Genomic DNA, 22,234 nt, shown 5'->3' on the forward strand with positions numbered 1-22,234 from the left:
TAAACTGATGTCATGTTTGTGCGTTTTACAAGTTTCAATATAACTAATTAAGGTGGCCATATCTACCTATTCTTGTCAGCGGGAAAATGTCGTCTGTCGCCTAGACGTTTTTCTCCAAAATATTATTTTACATCTCCTTTTTGAAAGGAAAATTAGCATATGTGCATGTATTACGCTGTGCTTTATCGCTGTTTAAGCCATACTATAAAAACGTATGTTTATAATATGTAATATCCTACAGGGAAACTTAATTGAATGTGCTTCAATGTGATCTTCTATGCTTCGTTTTCATATCTGTAACAGTGCGAAAGATACCAGTTTAAAAAATATGGTAGAATCCAATGACCAACAAGAATACACGTGTATCTATAAGAACCAGTTACTGTATATTTGATGGCATTTCTCAATTAGCATTTATGAATACTAGTTAAACATTTCTTTACAAAATAGACAACATGATTTTATTATATATACAACTTAGATAAAAAAAAACCGACCATGCGTCATGGTCAGTTGCAAGAAAAAATAGTTTTTAATACAAAACTAGACAGCATGTGCAACACGTTAAATCTTTTGAAAATAGTCAGCTATGCATTAATAACTATAATTTCATAGATCAACTGAAGTAATAACCATAAAGAATACAAATACCACTTAGCAATGGTGGTTGATGTTGTATCTCTCCTTGACAAGCATTCTGACAAGAAAAAATAACGGATTGCCAATGTCAATTAACCATGTTTTTACACACTACGTGACACAGCAGACTGCCTTAAATTTGACGCCGTTGGGTCGGAATTTCACGATGATTTAGCGTGATTTCCAGGTAGATAAACTATGTAAGACTTTTCGGGCTCAAGGGACAAACCAGTCCACAGCGAAACCACGTGCTGCCGTGAGGATATGGTGATGTCTTATATTTTCATCCTTATTTTCGGGAAGCAAGAGAATCGAACCAGAGGTTTCCGCCTTTATTTATTCAGGTTATCTATCTGGACACAAATTGCCTCATCTGTTGCAATGTGACGCTGGATACCAACATGAAGATCGTTCGTTCAGAAACAGGCCACTGATGGCATAATTTTCTTCTTTATGTATGAATTCCTGAGTGTCCAAAGAACCTAAAGGACGCGAAGAGTTGCAAGGGATGGGACTGTTGTTGCTCAGAATGACGAGTGACAATTTTAAGGATCTGCTCTATATCCACCAAACCTGGTCGAAAAGAGAAGAACAGTTTTGGAGGTGATTGTACCAGGGAAAAAGTCTGGAAGCTTTTCATTTTTTCTGTTCTTAAAATGGTGTGGATGATAAGACCAAAAGGAGGTCACAGGATTCGAGGTAGCAGTATTCAAAAAGCCGATTTCCGTGGTAAAGGCTTCATAAAGACGGATTCAGGTGGTAATGCTCCTTTCTGGCAGGGTGGCATTTGAGAGTTTGTGTATGGTGGAGGCAACCCTGCTTCAGCGACTGTTACAGTGTTAGGTATATTGGAATGTAGTCTGACATTTACATTAATGTCCCCTCTGTGTTGGTTCCCCGTTGGTGAAGTTGTTCTAATGATAAAAGAAAGAAAAAATTGAGTTAAGTGTATACATATGTATAACTTGGTGCTCGATGAAAGTATCTAAAATGTACGTATTTAAGTGATGCATTCTTGCTTAGAGACACTTCTGTCATCTTATTAGAAGATTGCTAACGCATCCCTGTCCACTTCAGGCAACCCACTAGACAATCGGAGTTTTTCTCAAAAAAGATTTATAGAACCTATTGTATGTTTGTAAAATGTTTCTTATTCATAATGACAGTTTTTGGCAGTGGCACACGTAACATTTCTGATGTTAGACACAAATTGAATAAATATAGATTTTTCATTGCCCATACGAAAGCAAATGAATTGGAAGCAAATATACTGTTTTGTGATCACATGGTTTTATATTTATAATTATTTTGCACATGTAATACCTGACGGGTTTTCGTTTTCTGTAGATAAATAATCCACCTGCTAAGACGGCACTTATGATTAGCAACGTGGCAAGCACACCAATCATTATAATGGATACCAGTGTCAAACCTTCAACAGAATAAAAATAATGTTGTTGTAAAGTAATGTGCATATCAGTTTTTAAAGGAAAACGAAGCTTCAACAACGAACGAACATTAATATATTTTATAAAAGTCAAAGTCGATATTTAATACAGCACAGTGAAAAATCACATATCACCCCGTAAAACAACCGCTGACACATACACTTGTCCCTTTCTCTTTTAAACAAATATCAATTACAAGTATATTTTTGTCCTTTAGTTTACCTTCTGATTGTTTCACATTCGGAGGAAACTTCCGCTTTATTGACGTTTTTGTTGTAGTTGTTGGCGTGGTTGTCGCAGTTGATAGTGATGGCGTTGTTTTTGGCGTGGTAGTTGTAGTGGTGTGCGTTGTTGCAGTTGTGGTAGTCGTGGGCGTAGTGGTGGTTGTTGTGGGCATTGTAGTTGTAGGCGTTGTCGTTGTTGTAGTTGTGGGCGTAGTGGTGGTAGTTGTTGGCGTTGTGGTAGTTGAAGTTGCAGTCGTTGTTGTAGTGATTGTTGATGTGGCAGATGAAGTTGAAAGTGAAGTTGTTCCTGTCGTTGTTTCAAGGTTTACTAAGAAGAAGAAACATACATCGCAATTGTAAAACAGTGTATATGCAATTAATAAAACAAAGCAAAAGAAAAAACAATAGTTAATTGAGGATATTTTCTAGAATTAGAATCTTTTAGGAAATATAGCTCATGCTCTATAGATATACACACTGTATCAAGTCATATCTTTGAAACGATGACAATTTTTGACTCGTGCCTAGGCCTCGGACTCAAGATCTCTACCCAATCGCCCAGCCGAGAAATATTCACAGCTCTGCAAATTACATCATTAATCGACAGAGCCGGGGGTATGTTTCATTTAGTTGGTTTGGTGCCAGAGAGCGTGAGTTCGAGGCAAAACTGTAATGAACAAAGTTGCGGATATTTTTCAGATAGTTGATTTGGTGCCAGAGAGTGTGAGTTCGAGGCGATGGTGTAAGAAACAGAGTTGCATTTTTTTTGTTTTTTTTTGAACATTTGGTTTCAGAAGTTTTGAGTTCATGGCGATAGCGTGATGACTAGTGCTGCTGATATTTTTTCAGTTAACTGATTCGGTGCCAGAGGGTGTGAGTTCGAGGTGAGGGTGTAATTTACAACGCTGCAGATATTTTTCAGCTACATATGTAGTTTGCAGTTTAATAATGATTTCTTTCGGCTCATGAAAAAGGATATTACACAAGAACGATAAGTACGTTTACAAATCATTTGAAACATTTTCAGAACGTTTGAGAAGTTTTGTAATGCAAATTGTTAAACGGGTCATGAAAACAATTTTGATTTATAAATACTCCTGTCTCTTTAAACAACTTTGATTTATAAATATTTCTGTTTCTTTACAATCAAATAAACAATAACATAATTCGGAATGGTACATGATAACTTGATAACCCTGTCTATGGAATTGTTGTAAATCCTACCAACCACATCTTCTTTTATTTAATTAACTCAAGTCTAACACTTACCTGAACAGTTCTCCTCTAGTAACATCCCAACGAACTCAGTCGTAAAGCCAGTCGGACATTGTTTACACAACGCCTGTCCAGACTCATTCTGGTATGTACCTACTTCACATAACACACACCACGCTCCATCTTGTCTTGTTCCGGTCGGACATTCCACTTAAAGGGAAAACATGTATATCACTATCATAGACTAAGTTATATTTCCTGAATTGATTGGGATAATTCAAAAACAGTTGAGAGGGAACAACATACAAAAACCAGACAAAACAAAGTAGCAATTTACATCAGGAAAATTCAAAACATGAACAGAGATGAGGGAGTAAACTAGCCTAGTCAATTGTACATTGTTTGTGCTTAAAGTAAAACTTTGATATAACATATTTCCATGTTGATGAATCTTTTTGAAGAAAACATATATGCTGAGTATTCTACCAAAGGTTTATATACCTGCTGTTTGAAATGACATACAAACTAGACATTTGTTTCAACTACGTGATATTAAGAGTAACTGACGCAAAAACGTCACAACAAATACCTTTGTAACTTGTATATAGCGTGTTGTAGTATAAATCAATTACAAATATAAACGCCTTTTCATCCACCAAGTAAACATGACTGCCACAGGGACGAATTCCTAATGTAGGACACGCCCATTGCTGCGAAGCCTTTATATTTACAAAGTGATTATGAACAGTGTTAATCTTATTTATTGTACTCTTCCAACTGATAATTTTACGAAACAACTGCATGGGAATACAAATAAAAGTGATAAATATTTATTATGTTGTTACCAAAAACTTAAAAGTGGAAGTTACAGCCACGAGCAATCAATAGGAGGAGTAACTTAATGTGAGAACTGACTAATACAGGAAACATACCACATCCTCCATCATCGTCAATGCTTCCGTTGTCACAGGTCGTCTGGCTCTCAATCATAAAGGTATCAGGGTCAATGGTATACGTATTGCCGTTTATGACGACATTGAAGAAAGCCTCGGATGTGCTGTTGATTTGGTCTGCTGTGTCATCCGATTCACTCAGCACATTTAGATAGGCCTGCAGTTCTGCACTTACTAGAGCAACAAAAGCACATATTGAAACATTGATATGTAGAATTACGTGAATGTATTTTGTTAAATTGTTGTAATTTATCAACATCATCAGAAATTACGGGTATGCGTAACCTTGCTCAATATTTATTTGAAATTATTCCTAGTTTGCATTATTTTTCTTTAATATTGGCCTCTCTTGCATATGCAAATCACTAATGTAAATTTTCTGTCATTACAAAATAGGAATGAAGTTTTTCAGAAATATTTTCACAGAACGATTTTTGCGACGCAACGACTTTTCACCTTTCAAATTGTTTCAATATATTTTTCTAAAACCTGAAATTGTGTTTGCAGTTTGTATTGTTAAAGCGTTTTTACTTTGTTATGTTTGAATGAAATAGTTGCAAGCGAATCTTGAATATTGCCCAGATTTTAAATCAATTATTTAACAATTAATTTTGCCTTCTCCTCTTTGCGTCCAAAGGAAGGTAAGCTGTTCATATCAAGTTTACCAAAAATAGTGTTTACTCATTTCAAAGGATAAACTTCAACTATCTGTAGAAAAGATAACATTTATCCCTTGAATACTGCCATGATTTTAAATAAGACGAATTTATTGTTTTTACTAATTTACAGAAGTCATTGTTATTACCAGAAAAAATACCCATTTACCCCACTTTCTTTAACAATATTCAGATCTACTGGTGAAACATTATATATTGCAAACATGCAGTTACAAAAGAACTCACTGATATTTGACTCAAGGAATGCTGTCAAGTTGAGATCTCCGATGTTTTCCAGATTGAACACGAATGACATGTCAACTGTCGTTCCAGTCGTGCGCTTGCGTCGCCTTTTACCACAAGTGTCCGTAGTCACGGTGACGTCACATGTACTGTCGAGCATGCATTGTGCATTCCCTGCAGACGATTGCAGAGCTGTATCTGTTGAACTGCCGCACGATAGTGTATCCGTGTATGTCGCCGATGTTCTAATCGTAATGCTTCTACCGCGCCTAATGGCTGCATGAAAACAAAACAAAATAGAAGGCTTATTGTATTTCCATTTATGTATTATGAAATTTGTGATTCATTAGTGCTTACTTTTTCAATAGATAGTGGTGTTGTTTTCGTATTACTCTTGATTTTATGAAACTTGCTTTTTTCTAGACTCGAAACTCGACGAAGAAAGTGGGTCGCGCGCAGACGATAGTGACATGATTACCTTTTTGACGCCATTTATGTATATTTATGTACTATGGGAAGCCAAAAGCAAGTTCCTTTAAATCCCTATCTCCCACAAATCTCCTGGTCAAATTACTTTTAGTAGTTTTTGAGAAGAGATTTTCCAAAGGAAGTTGATCAATGACAGCCATTTAAATTGGCTAGTTTAAATGAATACGGTCTCGTCTGACCATCTTAACTACCATGTCGTCATAAATTGACTTTAAAATAATCAGCAATACGAACTTACATCCACAGCTCGGTAGTTGCCTACTATTCCATTCGTGTGACGTGTTTTGGCCGCATTCATAATATTCTAAAGGCGGGGTTGAAGATGTAAAACCATAACCTGTTTCACAAGTTAGATTACACCTAGTGTAGTCCCCTTCCGTCTCACAGTGATCTGTAATGGTTTTCCTTGCACCCAACAGCAAGAGTTCAATTGGTTTACACGCTGTTTGAAATGCATAAACCACATTTTAATGCATAAACCACATTTTAATGCAGAAACCACATTTTAATGCAGAAACCACATTTTCATGGCGTGTGTAGTTATCGTCATTGACTACCAATCTCAATAAACTGGTATCTTTATGTACAGTTCTGAATCTACAAACAAAAGCTTTTTGCAATGTTAAACAGGTTTCCAGATACCCGACTTAAATTCAGTGAAAGTAGATAACAATAAAATGAAGAAATGGCTAACTCTCTTCAATAAACTCATTCATCATTGCGCATATTTTTACATTGTTACGCTGCAAATGACAAAATATTCACGCCAGTTAGAACTAGAGAAAATATTTGAAATCGCATCACGAAAACCTACCGCATTTTTTTTTTATCAAGTACATCAATAACAAATACGTAGTAGTTAAAATTGTAATATGGATCATCTCTTGACTTGAAACTCAAAGATAAATACTATTTTAGAGATAAAAAGCATTTTGAAATTGACATTAGCGTTAACGACATTTAATTAAATCTGGTTTTAAACAAAAAGACCCAGACATCCACGTAAAATAGCACAAATATATAATCTTGCCAATTAAATTATAACATAACCCACATGGACATTGTTCCAGATTGCATGCTTGCACTTCCTGGTCACTTCCACTGCACTCGTTTCCATCTGTTCCCGGCGGAGGATCGGAGCAGGTACGATTTCTATTTTGTTGCCCCGCACTGCCACTGACACTGCAAGTAACAGTGCACCGGTTCCAGTCCGACCATTTTGCCCATTGTCCATGAACTGTTTGATTAACCATGTAGCAATAAATTAACTACATATAACGAAACTAGAATAGAAAGTAAATTCCCTTCACCTCCTAGACATGCATTCATGTGCTACTATCAGACATATATATGATAAGAATAAATAATAGATTATATTGCATTCACTTCTGTTAAATGTTTTTTTATAATACATTTCTGTTGAGGTTGCATCACACAAGCAAGGATATGACTGTTTACAAATCGTTTTGTCATTTCTATCTATAAGAAAAGTCATTACAAGGGCCACATAGTCATTAGTCAGGGCAAAATCAAACTGCAAAACCAATAAAGGAAATATAACAACAGGGACATATAAAATAATAAGTATAAAAAACAAAACACCGGTAGTAAAACCAAGCACTTTAAAGGGTAAAATCCAACCTTCATGTTCTTACCTATATTTTCTTCACAAAGTTCCCCTCTGAAGTCGCCGACACACTGACATGTATAGTTCCAGGCTTGACTCTGACAGATGGCTGAGTTTTTACAAGTATTATTTAGGCAGAAGTCGGGCGCGGTGTCACAGTTGACGCCGGTGTAACCGCCCATACAAATACACTTGTAGGTGTTCAGCAGATTCTCACAATCGTGTACTCCACATGGGAGAGCGGCGCACTCATCAACAACTGAAAAACATATAAAATCATTTTTATCAGTAGAGATTACTTAGAAACTGTCAATAAAAACGTTGAAAACATTATTGTATATACTCTGAATGAGATTAAATTAGCACACATACTATATATATAACAAATCGTTATATCGAGTGGTCGATGAATAAAATGAACAAGGGATGTTATTCAAACACAAGCATATGAACAGATCAATATTTTTATCAGTGTTAAAACCTACCATCACATTTGGAAGGAGTATCCAAGATAACTCCATCCTGGTTCTTGAAATTATCCATGCTATAGATAGCCCCAGTGGCGTCTGGAGTACAAGTCTGCATATCGTTCTTTATCTGCGCATCAGATCTTTTCGTGTCCATCAACCGAAACCCTGACAGTCTGCAGTCTGCAACAGTAAATTATCGTGTTTTCTCATGTGTGCAGATTTTTGCAGTCTTTAACAACAGGGATTATCATATTTTAAACCTCAAACTCGCATGTATTTGCTTAAAGTAAGTGCTTGTAGAGTTTGATATATATATATATATATATATATATAAATGAACAAACACTAAACACACTATTTAGAATACTATGTTAAAGATTGGATACTGGAAGCTCCTTTTTTGGTAATTTCATTTGCTTATAACACTGTTTCATTACTTGATGCATTCAACAAAATGCATGGCTAGACATTTAAGCGGGATGGTTTGCTCCTCCTCTTTTACCGACGCATCACTGGTCAATAAAAAAAATAATACTTTAATTGCCGTTTGGCTAGCTTTCCTTAAATGTGTATTTATGATCAAAGACAAAAAATATGAAGGGGCCAATACCTGCTTTTATTTACAGAAATGTTTACATACCGGCGATATAACCGTTGTTCGACGTTATTTCGACACGAGTGCCAGCCGTTGCTATATTTCCTGTTACAGCGACAGATGCATTATTTTCGCCATTTATCAGCAACTTTGCCTGTCCGGTCGTCTCTTCCCATGTGATTGTGACGTGCTTCCAGTTATCCAATGTGATTGTATACGCCGTCCTTGAATATAGAGAAATTAACCAGCAACATTATAAACGAGGTTTGCAAAAAAAAATACCCCATAAAATACTATGTTTATCAACTAGCTTATGGTTGCCAATGCCAAAACTGCAGTGTCACCTAGTTTCATTTGTCGGATTTTGAGATTCCTTGATTATTACAATTGATACACAATATTGGACTAGATACAATAATAGTTATTAACAGAGTTATTTCTATATTTGATCTTAATAATGATTTCGGAATTTGCTTTTTCAAATTCAGGTTTATTGAAGCAAATTACAAATTGTGAACACCAGGAAGATCTCACCATCCTAATATTTTACCTGTATGTTCAACGCAGTGATTAACACACGTACATATTTCTCGACTGCAAAACCTTTACACATCAGGAGGCAAACTCCATTACAACAAATTGCACATTATCTCTCTCCAAATTGTACGTGACAAATCTTAGTGCATTGCGTTAGAGAAGGTACATTTTTTTAACTGCAGTATTGATATTGAAATGGTATTTTCTTAAAAAAATAAGGGGAAGTTTTTGAAATCAGTTAAGTGACTATTTGAAAGATGAAATAATAAAAATAAAAAGCATAAATCAGTGCAAATCACTTTTAGTCGCATAAAAAAATGAAATTTGAAAATATATGATGACAAATCGTTAGAATCTATTCAATTACCCAAACATTTCCAGTGTCTGCGAATCGGTTATCTTCAGTACTTCCGCAGTTGCTATACTGTTTACAAGGTGGATTGTAGGTGTAATGACACTCCCGGCCGGACATTTTAGCCAAAACATCAACGAGAATGCATTCAGCGATGCAGTAAAGCTAGGAAATGCAATATTTGTTCCAGGCGAACCAAAGATAACATCAAAAGCTTCAAAATGGAAAAAGAACGACAGTCCAGTTATCAGATACCATGATATGCAAATAAAATAAAAACTTATTTAGTTTTCCATTTAGAAGATAGCATATTGGTAAAATATAGGAAATAGTTTGATATATATTTTACCACTCATATTTTATTAGTCTGTATGTTCCATTTGTGAATTATAAAACATGTATACTCAGTAGGTTTTAATTATTTTTATATTTCGTTCAGTTTACCGCGTTGAGCAATTCAATAGGGCTGTTTACCTATGCACGCAGAGGAAGATTCTGCTCCTCGGCTGACGGTTGTCTTAGCGACGTCACAGCTGGTACATGCGGTTCTGTGTTTGGCGGACTGGTATGTGCCAATGGCACATTTAGTACACGGAATAACACCCTTGTTAGAGTACGTACCAGCTCCACAAACCTCTGGAAATACCATACAATGTTACGTATACTCACTATCTAATAATAATTCAATATTGGCACACTTGCAAAACAACAATATGATATGCGTAAACCTTTTTTACTTGTTGACACATCAGCTACAATGTAGCTGAAGAATAGATGTCACAGAATGATAAAGTGTTGTCTCTCCTTGGTCATTATCTACATGTTTACCTATGAACAAACCTTTGAATACGGTTGTGCACCTGTTATCCACTTCACACATGATTTATTATAATGTCGCCTACAAACTTTTGTTTGTCAGGTATTACTTAAATTCAATAATGGCCCTCGTTCTGGGTTCTACAATGCAGGGAAAAGATCAAGTATTTATGTTTTGACTCCGATAAACACAATTGGATTTGAAATCCTGATAGAATTATTGTTCATTGATTGTAAATATTTTATTTATAACATTTTCAAGAGATGTTAGTATGCAATATATATATATATCGTAAACGGATCAACAACAACGAGACAGTGATTATTTATAAACCAAATCCGACTCAAATTCGCCAATTTCGATAATATAGTTCTAGGTTATACGGTTTCTAAACAGGTTGCCGCTTCGGGTTTTAATAAAATCATTATCTGAACAAATGAATACATGTTTGTAGAATAATTGTGTTTATATTTTGGATTAAAAGTATGGACGGTTCCCAATTCGTATTCAGAGGTATGACTATGAAACATCAACTGTCAGATAATTTCCTAGTGAAAGCAACCATATATCAAACGTGAACATATGAGAAAGAATGTCGCTATATGAAATCTTGTTTCACGACCTCAGAAAATTGATTTTTATATGATGAAAACCGTAGCTCTTTGGTCAGAGAGGTACCATTTCAAAATAGTAATATCGATCGGTCTTTTGAGGCCGGGTTCTCACGGGTAAATATGTACATATGACTTGATATGAAAACAGCACAACACACAGCAGGGAAACATTTAACAATGTTTAATTCATTTCTTGCTTAAAATAATTCGTTATAAAATAACGTATCATCCTAATGAATTTCTTTTCATTTATGTTAAACACTTAAAAATAATCAATGATAAAGTTGTCCTGTGCGACGTTAATATACAATGTTATGACGAACTGGTGACTTTAAGAAGAACCACTTACGGAAACAGTCCCCTATTTTCTTCCGTCCAGTGTCTTTAGTAGACATATCTGTTGGACATGCTTTACACGTAGTCTGGTGACTCTCGTCCTGGTATGTTCCTATTGGACATACTGTACAATCGCCCACCACCGAGTCAAAGTATTTCCCTGTGGCGCATCCCTCTATTGCAATAAAACAAAAGTTAAAATACATTATTGTCATTGTTTTGTAAAATTTTATTTTATTTTAGAAAATGTTGTCAGAGGGTGGTATGTGGGATAATGCATTTCAAAATCAGAAGATGTTCTTTATAAAATAATTTTGTATGATCCTCAAAATATCGGAGTGATATTTTTCTTTACTACGACAAATATCACGTTATGCATTAAACTTCAAATTAGTATTAAGTACTATATTTTGTTTTATCTGTTATAGAATTTATCGTTTGTTCTGTGTTTTGTTTACAATTATATTTCATGGAAATTATCAGCAAATACGAAAAAAATACCCTAGGTTAAACATAGAGCTAGCAGGGCATGGTTCTGAATTATATGTAGTATATTCCTGATTCCTGCAGTTGATAAATTATATACCCCGACAACATATCTGTTGCGCATGAATGCGTAAATAAATGATTTTAAATAGTTTCCAATTGAAAACCATGTACGGGTACAGCAAAAATATTCCGATATTATCAACGAGTGCTGGACACAAGAAAAAATATACGGTTTTCAACGTGGACGTTTTATTACATTATTACAAAAATGAAAACGTTTATCCATCAACAAAGTGAGGAAATTCGTGGCATAATCGTTGTCGCCATTAAGCCTGCTCAACGAAATTCTTCCGTTCTCTACTTATATATGGTACGATTTGTTTACGGTTTCACCAATAATGTAATTTTATTAGTAACTTATTTCGCTCTATCTGCAGCTGAATAGAAAAAACACGTGACTTTCAATGCAGTGAATAGGGAAAACAATTCTGATTGGTCAATAAAAAAGGAAAAGTGCGATTTCGGACCTTTTTAAATCACATACCAACATCAATTTTTTATGTATGTATATTTGTTATTAAATCGAGATATTTTTTATATTTATATTTATGGTGAAAATGTAACATATATGCTACTTACCACAGTTAACGCCACCCCCGACATACGATGGACTTTCGCCTGTCGGACACGTGATCATCGGATAAGGATCGGTGACGATGTCAGGTGAGGGAGTTAGTCCTCCATACTCAAATAGACCTCCTGATTTTTTTGCTTCTTCTTCTAAAGTCGCCATTACATCATATAATAGATTGTCATTGGCGGTAAGATCATCATCTGATGTACCGTTTTGCCATGGAAAGGTTACGCTAAAATCAATTTTGATGACAAAGGAGCTACGTCGATATCTAGAATGTTCAAATGATTTTACTTGCAGCACCCCACGGAGGCTTTTCTTTTTCCTTCCCGATAATGCACCACAGGTTACCTCGACATTATCTACGGAACAGCCTGGTAGTAGAAGTTGTAGAGGTTGTTTCACTGACATTGACTACATAATATTGACTACATAGCATTTTCATAACTACATGTACATCACATAACGTCGATACCAAATTATGTATAATAGTACTCTGCTACTGTATATTTTATTTCACTGTTATAATCACCAAATATTTGAAAAAATCATAAAATAAAATAACTAAAAACAAATGAAAAATATCCTAACGAGTTCGGATGAAAAATGAAATCAATTACAATACTTATATCTGCAAAATAGATGATATGTTTGAACAATGAACAATCTCAAACCAGACATACCAGATGAGGAACAAACACTATTCCATCCATCAGAGATCAAATCTTCCAGGACTGTAATAAAATTGGCTCTTAAGCCTTCCTGGACAGCGGGGTCGTTGCAATCACCGACAAAGTAGTGCATCTCACCACTGATAATATTTGAGTCTGGAACTTTTCGTCCTAAAACCATTCATTATATACCATAGTGATATTGATGGAAACGTCATATCAAATATTGTTTTGAATGACAGATGTAAAAGTTTAGAAAAAATAAATTTATCGTCAAGTTTTTATTAGTATTTATTAGAATTATTCAGAATTTATTAAACAAATCGTTATAAGTAACTTCCGATTACATTTGTTTTAAATAAAGAAATATGTCTGTAATAAATAGGATTGGTCTGTTGAAAGAGGGTAAATAGATGAACTAGTTCTCTTTATTTCGCTGATTTATCTACCTGTACAATCGTCTACCGCAGGGGGATCCCAGAGCTGATCAGTAGTACAAATAAATAGTTGTCCAGCCACCGTACCTCGAGGATACCCGGAGTTAGCATTACATGATTGTCGACAGTAGTAGTTAGCAGCCGTTGTGCATACGAGGGCGCCATCAATTGGTGGAGTGAGAACAGGGCATTTATCTAAAGTTAAATAAATACGACATCGTTTTTAAACTGACATATACGGAAAAGGGATGGGAATATCAGTGTCCAATTGTAAAAAAGTCGAGTAGCCAAATAAAACGCGTCAACACAGAAGGACAATCTATCAATCGTATGCATTGTATTGCGCATACCTTTTTGTACATGAATTTGAAAGTCTAAAAACCAATACGTAGAAATAAGGTCTCAATCTCACTATCGCTTTGGTAATAATAACAATGGTTGATAAATTGATATCCTACCATCACAATGGTTAATACGGTATTATTTCTCGATATCAATAGTTAATGCAGTGATTATATCAATATGGTCGATATATCTTACCACTACAATGGTAAATATGACATTCATTTTTCAATTACAATAGTGAATATAAAATAATTATCGAACTAAAAAAGTGGTAAATATTGTAACAATCGCAACATCACAACGGCAAATAAAGTTAAGGTATTACCATCACATTCAGGTTGAGCTCCTCCGCCCCAGTCCCATGATGCTTTGGTAGTGGTTCCCTCACGTTCACATGTAAGTGTCGTATTTCCTATAATGGTATAATTCCGGACACAAGACAAACTGCACTCGATTCCGAATGTGTACTCTGATCCAGGACAATCTACCTGTAGAAGTTCATCGTCAAATAACCCGTTTGGAGGATCACACTCCAGTTCTGTAAAAAAAAAAAAAAAGGCAACGTTATGAAATAAGTGGCATTATATTTTGGATACATCTACGTTTAGAAAAAAAAGCTTCTGGTAATGACCAATCTATCAGTAAACATGGGGGAAAAGCACAGTCTCTACAAACACGCAAGAGGAAAACCCCAGTTTGACACACTTCGTCAGGTGTCAGAGAAAGGGTAGCTTTTCAAAATCTAACGTGGTATGTCCCATGACGCCCTCAGTTAAATAAAATAAATCATAAACGATCTAAGATAAAGTGAACTGGTATATGCAATAGAACTGGCAAGTGTTGCAGTGGTACTAATTTGTTTAGGCATTTTGTATCCAGATATTATTTTAGACTAGCAATAAGTTCTATGCTAATGAACACTTTTCCTATTAAATATACAATACTAATTAAAAATTATTATGTTAAATAATGTTCGTTTCATAAATTCTATATTCGTATTCACAATATTACTTTGGTTTGGTTGGTTTGTGTTTTACGTCCTAATAACTGCTATGGTCTGTGAGGGAGTGCCAGGTTTTGGTGGTGGAGGAAAGCCCGGAAAAAAACTACCGCCCTACGGCCAGTACCTGGCGACTGCCCCACGTAGGTCTCGAACCCGCGACCCAGTGGCGGAGGGCTAGTGACTTGGCCCCCGCGACCCTTTTATAAATAACCAAGATCTACAAAAATATATACATACGTTCAACAACAACTGTGAAGGAGCACGTGGTAGGAGACTGATTGCCACTAGCGTCACGGGCCACATAGCTGATCAAATGGGATCCCACAGAAAACTCACTCCCTGGGGCCGCACCTAACGTCCTCACTATGGTGACATCGCCAGAGTTATCGGTGGCATTCAACGAAGACCATGTGACGGAAGCGGAATTCTGACCTTTGTCTGCATAGGATTTTATTGGACTTGGTGGACATTCGGTGAAGTAAGGGGCTCGGAAATCTGGGAAAAAATATATATATAATGACAGCATACTTATGATTTATTTTTCGCTACTCAAATACGTTTTAAACGTGTTACAGTCTTTGAATAAACGTAACAAATGAAAAAACATTAAGAGCAAAAAACAGGCAAATCGCTTCAGGTAAATGTATATCAATATAATATACTATATGAATTCTTTGGATATCTCTTAACAATTACTTACCATAACATGGCTGTAGACTGCCGGACCATGATCCGTCGTAACGACAAAGTATAAATGTCCCTACAGAGCCATACCCATTTTGGACCGGACATGATGTCATGCATACACTTTTGTAATTATTGCCATCTATACAGGTTGCCTGCCCGTTCGCGGGAATAGGTAGATCGGGACATGTGATTTCTACCAATACAAAAGTCAGCAACATCAATATTAAAAGTAAATATCCAAGTAAACAAATCCATATTGCACTTTTGATCATATGGTAATGGTGAAAGAAAATCTAAAGTATCCCAATGACAAAATATGTTCGAAAACCAATGCTTGAATATACAACTCGCATTAAAGCAAGCGATTATTCGTAATTGAAAATAAAACAATAGCAATTTTAAATACACCTACTGGAACAAACTGCCGGTATTCCATCAAACGTTCCGTCACTCTGACATGTTCGTAGTGTGCTGCCTGCTAATGAATATCCATCGTCGCAGGAAAATGAGCAAGTACTTCCGAGCAGTGGGTCGTACCAATCAGGTTCGCAAGAAATTTCCCCATTAGTAGGTCTCGGGGGCATGCGTGTGCACCGTCGCACTATGTTTTTGTTATACAGAGGTCCAAATTATGTCATTGATGATGATTTTTAAACATAAATTAAATGTGTTTTCTTCAAATAGATTGTCATTTCTATTTAACAGGTGGATCGGTGAACATACAAAGTGCTTCAAGATGAAATTATAATAATACAGCACTTATCTAAAATATGATTTTATAGTGATATTTCGTTAATGAATTATAGTAATAATGCAACAAATTATTTAACGCAATCCGACAAATATTCTTATTAATTGATATCCCAGTAACTGTATAACACCAATATATATATATATAATATAGCGGTAAAAATAGTGAAACGTTGATGTGACCGTAGTAAAACAAATTGCCCCAAGATGGGAAGAGTCCAAAGATGGGAAGAGTCCAAAGATGGGAAGAGTCCAAAGATGGGCGGAAGTGCTAGCGATATTTAGTCCTCGGTGTTTTATTTTATATGTATATATAAGTATACAAAACTGAACGCCAGACCTTTCTACCTTCTTGGCCTTCTTTAGTTTTATGTATTTTTAAAAAGAATAAATGTCGATATGAAGTAGAATATTATATAAAACGCCAGACTACAAAACTAACAGCTATCACCCTTTACAGGCCTCTTCAGGTTTAATACCAAAGGACAACATCGTGACTTCACAATTACGTGTCCTTTTGCAATAAACCTGAGGAACCCTGTGAAGGGTCAAAACTGCTAGTTTTGTAGTCTGGCGATGTGTCTTATTTGTTCCAAGATAGATACATGTATATATATACTAAAAACATCATCCAAACTTCATGATTACAAAATGTTTTAGCGTAAAAATTTTACACCAATAACTTGCAATATTAAATATGTGTTAATCGAATTTATTGTGGAAACACTTACCTTTAATTTCAAATTGTTCGGAACAAACGTCGGCGTTACCATAGCTGTCCTTAGCTATGTAGCCTAGGGAGTAATGCCCTTCAGTGAATAGTGATCCACTCACCCAGCCGTGTGTCTGTGTAATCCTGGCATAACGTACATACGTAGTTAGTATGGTATAAAGACAATTCATTATATTGTACATATTTTTAATATCTTCAGTGGTTGTAGGGAATGATAATTTCTTGCAAGAGACATACTTTAAAGCGAAAACAATAATTCTTACCAGTCTGCAAATACATAACAAAACTGTTTCATTTCAATAGATCCATGCCTGAAGTGATTTGTTTCCAATTTGCATGCTTATATAGATATATTTGCAAGCAAAGTAGCAAACAAAAATGCCACAAACACATAGCAAAGTTTTCGTTTATACAGTAACCTCCCCTTAATTACCGTAGCACAGTTGGGCGAAGCACTTACGACGTTGACGCGGTAGGTGAGGTCTAGGGTTCGAATCCCGACCTAGCCTCGATGAGGTTTCATTGTTATAACATTGTTATTGATTATGATGTTTATTTCACCTTTGCTTTTTTTCCAGAAAAGCCCCGCAATGCCCATAATAGGTGGTTTTCTTTATCAAAATGATTTACCCAAACTATGGTAAGCCAGAAAAAAATTGTTTCCGATGCCTTATAACAGTGTTTGGCAGTGGTACGGGGATCCTTAATGAGCATTCGTTTTTAGAGAAGGAATTACATTGTAGTATACAAAACTGCCAACTCATCAGATTATATAAGTAATTTGAAAAATATCTTTATCTCACGTTACAGGGTTGTTCTCTGGGTCAGTAGCTGTTGCAGTGCCCCATGTCACCGTTTTTACTTTTGTTCGGGAATCTGCACTATATTCACTATTGACGGTAGGACATGTGATCGTAGGGGGCCTGTTTGGTGGCGGAGGAGGAGGAGTATATCTTCTGCGACGACGACCTAGGAAAGTTTAAGGTACATGAATACTAAACAGTTTTATCAAAAAGGATGTAAATATATATGGAAATGATTGAAAAATAAACGAAAAGGAACAGCTAGAAACATTTTGAAAATCATTTTGATCTTAGGAATAGAACAAAAAATATATTTGTTCTCGTGATTATAGATTTCCTTTCAATAAAAATCATTTTGATGTAGGGAATAGAAGACAAACTTAAACATTTCCTTGTGATTATAAATCTGTTATCATTATCGTGAAACACAGTATGTATTTATTACTACAGTATAAAGCGTGAATGGAGTTCAGCTACAGAGCTTTTCTGAGTTCGTAACTATTTATTGTAATTATTGCTAATTACACATCTCCTAAATGATCTATTTAAATATATTTACATTGTGTTATGACAACATCCTCTACAAGCATTGCTTCTCCTGGGTTATATTTACAGGTTGAATACCTTATAGAATTTGTTAGCTCTGTGTACATTTGAAGATGTTTATACTTACGCCTCAGCCATCCCCTTTTCACTCTTAATTTCGGAGTTCCTGAAAAGAATTTGGAATTACTTTCAATTGTAATTCAAGCTTTTTTTTAGTAAAAGCTCTTTATTAGTGCCATTCCACTTTCTCATCAAGAATCTCGGGAAACAAAGTGTTTGGTTGGTATATTTTCCAGTTGAAAGAATAATAATTACATTGAAAATTCAACAAGAAACTGATTTTGGTGTGATTAGAAAGATGTACCACGTTCTCTGGGTTATTTACATCTGAACAGGCTTATAACAGACCATTTGATTCTGGGGGAAACCCTGGACAATGTCAATATCTTCAAGCATAAAAAACAATTACTCTTTATTATTAAATGTTAAAAAGGTTACAAAAGTTATATTGTGGACTTCATCGGTCTACATGTATCATTGAGAATGTCCTAAACTAATTGAATATCNCTTCTTAATTATGTTATTCCGTCTTTGCGTATTGCAGAGTTATCTTCTCTTGTGAGCAGGTATTGATTGTTACGTCATTGGTTTGTGAGAGTAACGTCATCAATTTTTGAGAAAATGACGTAATTTTCTCACACAAACCAATGACGTAACAATCAATACCTGCTGACAAGAGAAGATAACTCTGCAATACGCAAAGACGGAATATCAGAATTAAGAAGTCCACCCATAGGATTTTCCCGATTCGTATGACAAGAATTTGAAATACAAAGCTAGATCGAAAGGTTGATAACTAAGTACTTTGTATTCTTAAATCAGTCATATTTAATCGAACGTGCTAATTGATATTTGCGTTTCAGTATTTTGTATCTATAAAGAACAACAACTTGAGATATCCAAAGCAAAACAATAAAAATAAACAAATAACTTGTTGCTGTATCAAACGTTACAGAGCAAAGTCAATAACTAATTAATAATGGAATTACGATTATCTGCACAGAAAACCCTATATATATTGTTTATGAAACAAGAAACCTTACACTAATATGTATGGCATTAGAGCTTTCTTCCTAAAACTACTCTTTCATTAAAATCATCTTGATATTCAGATTTTGTCAATGTTATCGATATTTTGTGTCGCTAACTAATACATCAATAACAAATTACTTTAGATTTCATTTCCAACAGTAATGTACAAAATAAGCAGAATATGCTGTTCACAATAAACTAGTACATATACTGCAATGCGATATTTTGTTTCGTTAATCAGAATACGAAATATTGTGATGAGATTCTAATGAGAAGATCTAGTTATATTGAGCATGTGACACTGGAGATGGTGCTGTTAAAGACTCACCTGTTGAGTAGATCTAGATATATTGAGCAAGTGAAACTGGAGATGGTGCGGTTAAAGACTCACCAGTTCAGTAGATCTAGATATATAGAGCATGTGACACTGGAGATGGTGCGATTACAGACTCACCTGTCGAGTAGATCTAGATATATTGAGCATGTGAAACTGGAGATGGTGCGATTAAAGACTCACCTGTCGAGTAGATCTAGATATATTGAGCATGTGACACTGGAGATGGTGCGGTTAAAGACTCACCTGTTGAGAAGATCTAGATAAATTGAGCACGTGACACTGGAAATGGTATGGTTAAAAGCTCACCTGTTGAGAAGATCTAGATATACAAGTGTATTGAGCATGTGACACCTGAGATGGTGCGGTTAAAGACTCACCTGTTGAGTAGATCTAGATATATTGAGCACGTGACACTAGAAATGGTGCGGTTAAAGACTCACCTGATGAGTAGATCTAGATATATTGAGCACGTGACACTGGAGATGGTGCGATTAAAGACTCACCTGTTGAGTAGATCTAGATATATTGAGCATGTGACACTGGAGATGGTGCGGTTAAAGACTAACCTGTTGAGAAGATCTAGATATATTGAGCATGTGACACTGGAAATGGTACGGTTAAAAGCTCACCTGTTAAGAAGATCTAGATATACAAGTTATTGAGCATGTGAAACCTGAGATGGTGCGGTTAAAGACTCACCTGTTGAGTAGATCTAGATATATTGAGCACGTGACACTAGAAATGGTGCGGTTAAAGACTCACATGTTGAGTAGATCTAGATATATTGAGCACGTGACACCTAAGATGGTGCGATTAAAGACTCACCTGTTGATTAGATCTAGATATATATTGAGCACGTGACACTGGAAATGGTGCGGTAAAAGACTCACATGTTGAGTAAATCTAGATATATTGAGCATGTGACACTGGAAATGGTACGGTTAAAAGCTCACCTGTTGAGTAGATCTAGATATACAAGTGTATTGAACATGTGACACCTGAGATGGTGTGGTTAAAGACTCACATGTTGAGTAGATATATATATTGAGCACGTGACACCTGAGATGGTGCGATTCAAGACTCACATGGTGAGTAGATCTCGATATATTGAGCACGTGATACCTGAGATGGTGCGATTAAAGATTCACATGTTGAGTAGATCTAGATATATTGAGCACGTGACACCTGAGATGGTGCGATTAAAGACTCACATGTTGAGTAGATCTGGATATATTGAGCACGTGACACCTGAGATGGTGCGGTTAAAGACTCGCCTGTTGAGTAGATCTAGATATATTGAGCACGTGACACCTGAGATGGTGCGATTAAAGACTCACATGTTGAGTAGATCTGGATATATTGAGCACGTGACACCTGAGATGGTGCGATTAAAGACTCACCTGTTGAGTAGATCTAGATTTATTGAGCATATGACACCTGAGATGGTGCGATTAAAGACTCGCCTGTTGAGTAGATCTAGATATATTGAGCACATGACACCTGAGATGGTGCGGTTAAAGACTCGCCTGTTGAATAGATCTAGATATATTGAGCACGTGACACCTGATATCGTGCGATTAAAGACTCACCTGTTGAGTAGATCTAAATATATTAAGCATGTGACACCTGAGATGGTGCCATTAAAGACTCACCTGATGAGTAGATCTAGATATATTGAGCACGTGACACTGGAGATGGTGCGATTAAAGACACACCTGTTGAGTAGATCTAGATTTATTGAGCATGTGACACCTGAGATGGTGCCATTAAAGACTCACCTGATGAGTAGATCTAGATATATTGAGCACGTGACACTTGAGATGGTGCGGTTAAAGACTCGCCTGTTGAGTAGATCTAGATATATTGCGCACATGACACCTGAGATGGTGCGGTTAAAGACTCACCTGTTGAGTAGATCTAGATATATTGAGCACGTGACCTGGAGATGGTGCGATTAAAGACTCACCTGTCGAGTAGATCTAGATATATTGAGCATGTGACACCTGAGATTGTGCGATTAAATACTCACCTGTTGAGTAGATCTAGATTTATTGAGCATATGACACCTGAGATGGTGCGACTCGCCTGTTGAGTAGATCTAGATATATTGAGCACGTGACACTGGAGATGGTGCGATTAAAGACTCACCTGTCGAGTAGATCTAGATATATTGAGCATGTGACACCTGAGATTGTGCGATTAAATACTCACCTGTTGAGTAGATCTAGATTTATTGAGCATATGACACCTGAGATGGTGCGGTTAAAGACTCGCCTGTTGAATAGATCTAGATATATTGAGCACATGACACCTGAGATGGTGCGGCTAAAGACTCGCCTGTTGAATAGATCTAGATATATTGAGCACATGACACCTGAGGTGGTGCGGTTAAAGACTCGCCTGTTGAATAGATCTAGATATATTGAGCACGTGACACCTGAGATGGTGCGATTAAAGACTCACCTGTTGAGTAGATCTTGATATATTAAGCA

At 35.9% G+C, this 22,234-nt stretch overlaps 1 protein-coding gene across 2 annotated transcripts in view; it reads right to left on the minus strand.

Annotated features, from left to right (window-relative positions):
- Window positions 1-363: 363 nt before the first annotated feature.
- LOC110465523 overlaps window positions 364-22,234 on the minus strand; it is a 25,371-nt gene continuing 3,500 nt past the window's right edge. For both annotated transcript variants that reach the window (XM_021521415.1, XM_021521414.1), the window contains exons 4-27: window positions 18,441-18,479; window positions 17,768-17,933; window positions 16,963-17,087; window positions 15,894-16,082; window positions 15,495-15,674; window positions 15,032-15,289; window positions 14,117-14,329; window positions 13,459-13,641; window positions 13,022-13,180; window positions 12,344-12,712; window positions 11,229-11,390; window positions 9,923-10,084; window positions 9,464-9,662; window positions 8,605-8,783; window positions 7,980-8,144; window positions 7,523-7,753; window positions 6,922-7,104; window positions 6,106-6,309; window positions 5,382-5,654; window positions 4,459-4,653; window positions 3,581-3,736; window positions 2,310-2,639; window positions 1,963-2,071; window positions 364-1,553 (exon numbers count right to left, since the gene is read on the minus strand). In XM_021521415.1, coding sequence (XP_021377090.1) covers window positions 1,349-1,553; window positions 1,963-2,071; window positions 2,310-2,639; window positions 3,581-3,736; window positions 4,459-4,653; window positions 5,382-5,654; window positions 6,106-6,309; window positions 6,922-7,104; window positions 7,523-7,753; window positions 7,980-8,144; window positions 8,605-8,783; window positions 9,464-9,662; window positions 9,923-10,084; window positions 11,229-11,390; window positions 12,344-12,712; window positions 13,022-13,180; window positions 13,459-13,641; window positions 14,117-14,329; window positions 15,032-15,289; window positions 15,495-15,674; window positions 15,894-16,082; window positions 16,963-17,087; window positions 17,768-17,933; window positions 18,441-18,479 — 4,634 coding nt within the window. In that variant the 3' untranslated portion in view covers window positions 364-1,348. The remainder of the gene's footprint in view (window positions 1,554-1,962; window positions 2,072-2,309; window positions 2,640-3,580; window positions 3,737-4,458; window positions 4,654-5,381; window positions 5,655-6,105; window positions 6,310-6,921; window positions 7,105-7,522; window positions 7,754-7,979; window positions 8,145-8,604; window positions 8,784-9,463; window positions 9,663-9,922; window positions 10,085-11,228; window positions 11,391-12,343; window positions 12,713-13,021; window positions 13,181-13,458; window positions 13,642-14,116; window positions 14,330-15,031; window positions 15,290-15,494; window positions 15,675-15,893; window positions 16,083-16,962; window positions 17,088-17,767; window positions 17,934-18,440; window positions 18,480-22,234) is intronic.

Source organism: Mizuhopecten yessoensis, unplaced genomic scaffold (genome assembly GCF_002113885.1).
Source record: "Mizuhopecten yessoensis strain PY_sf001 unplaced genomic scaffold, ASM211388v2 scaffold11085, whole genome shotgun sequence".
Lineage (NCBI taxonomy): Eukaryota > Metazoa > Mollusca > Bivalvia > Pectinida > Pectinidae > Mizuhopecten > Mizuhopecten yessoensis.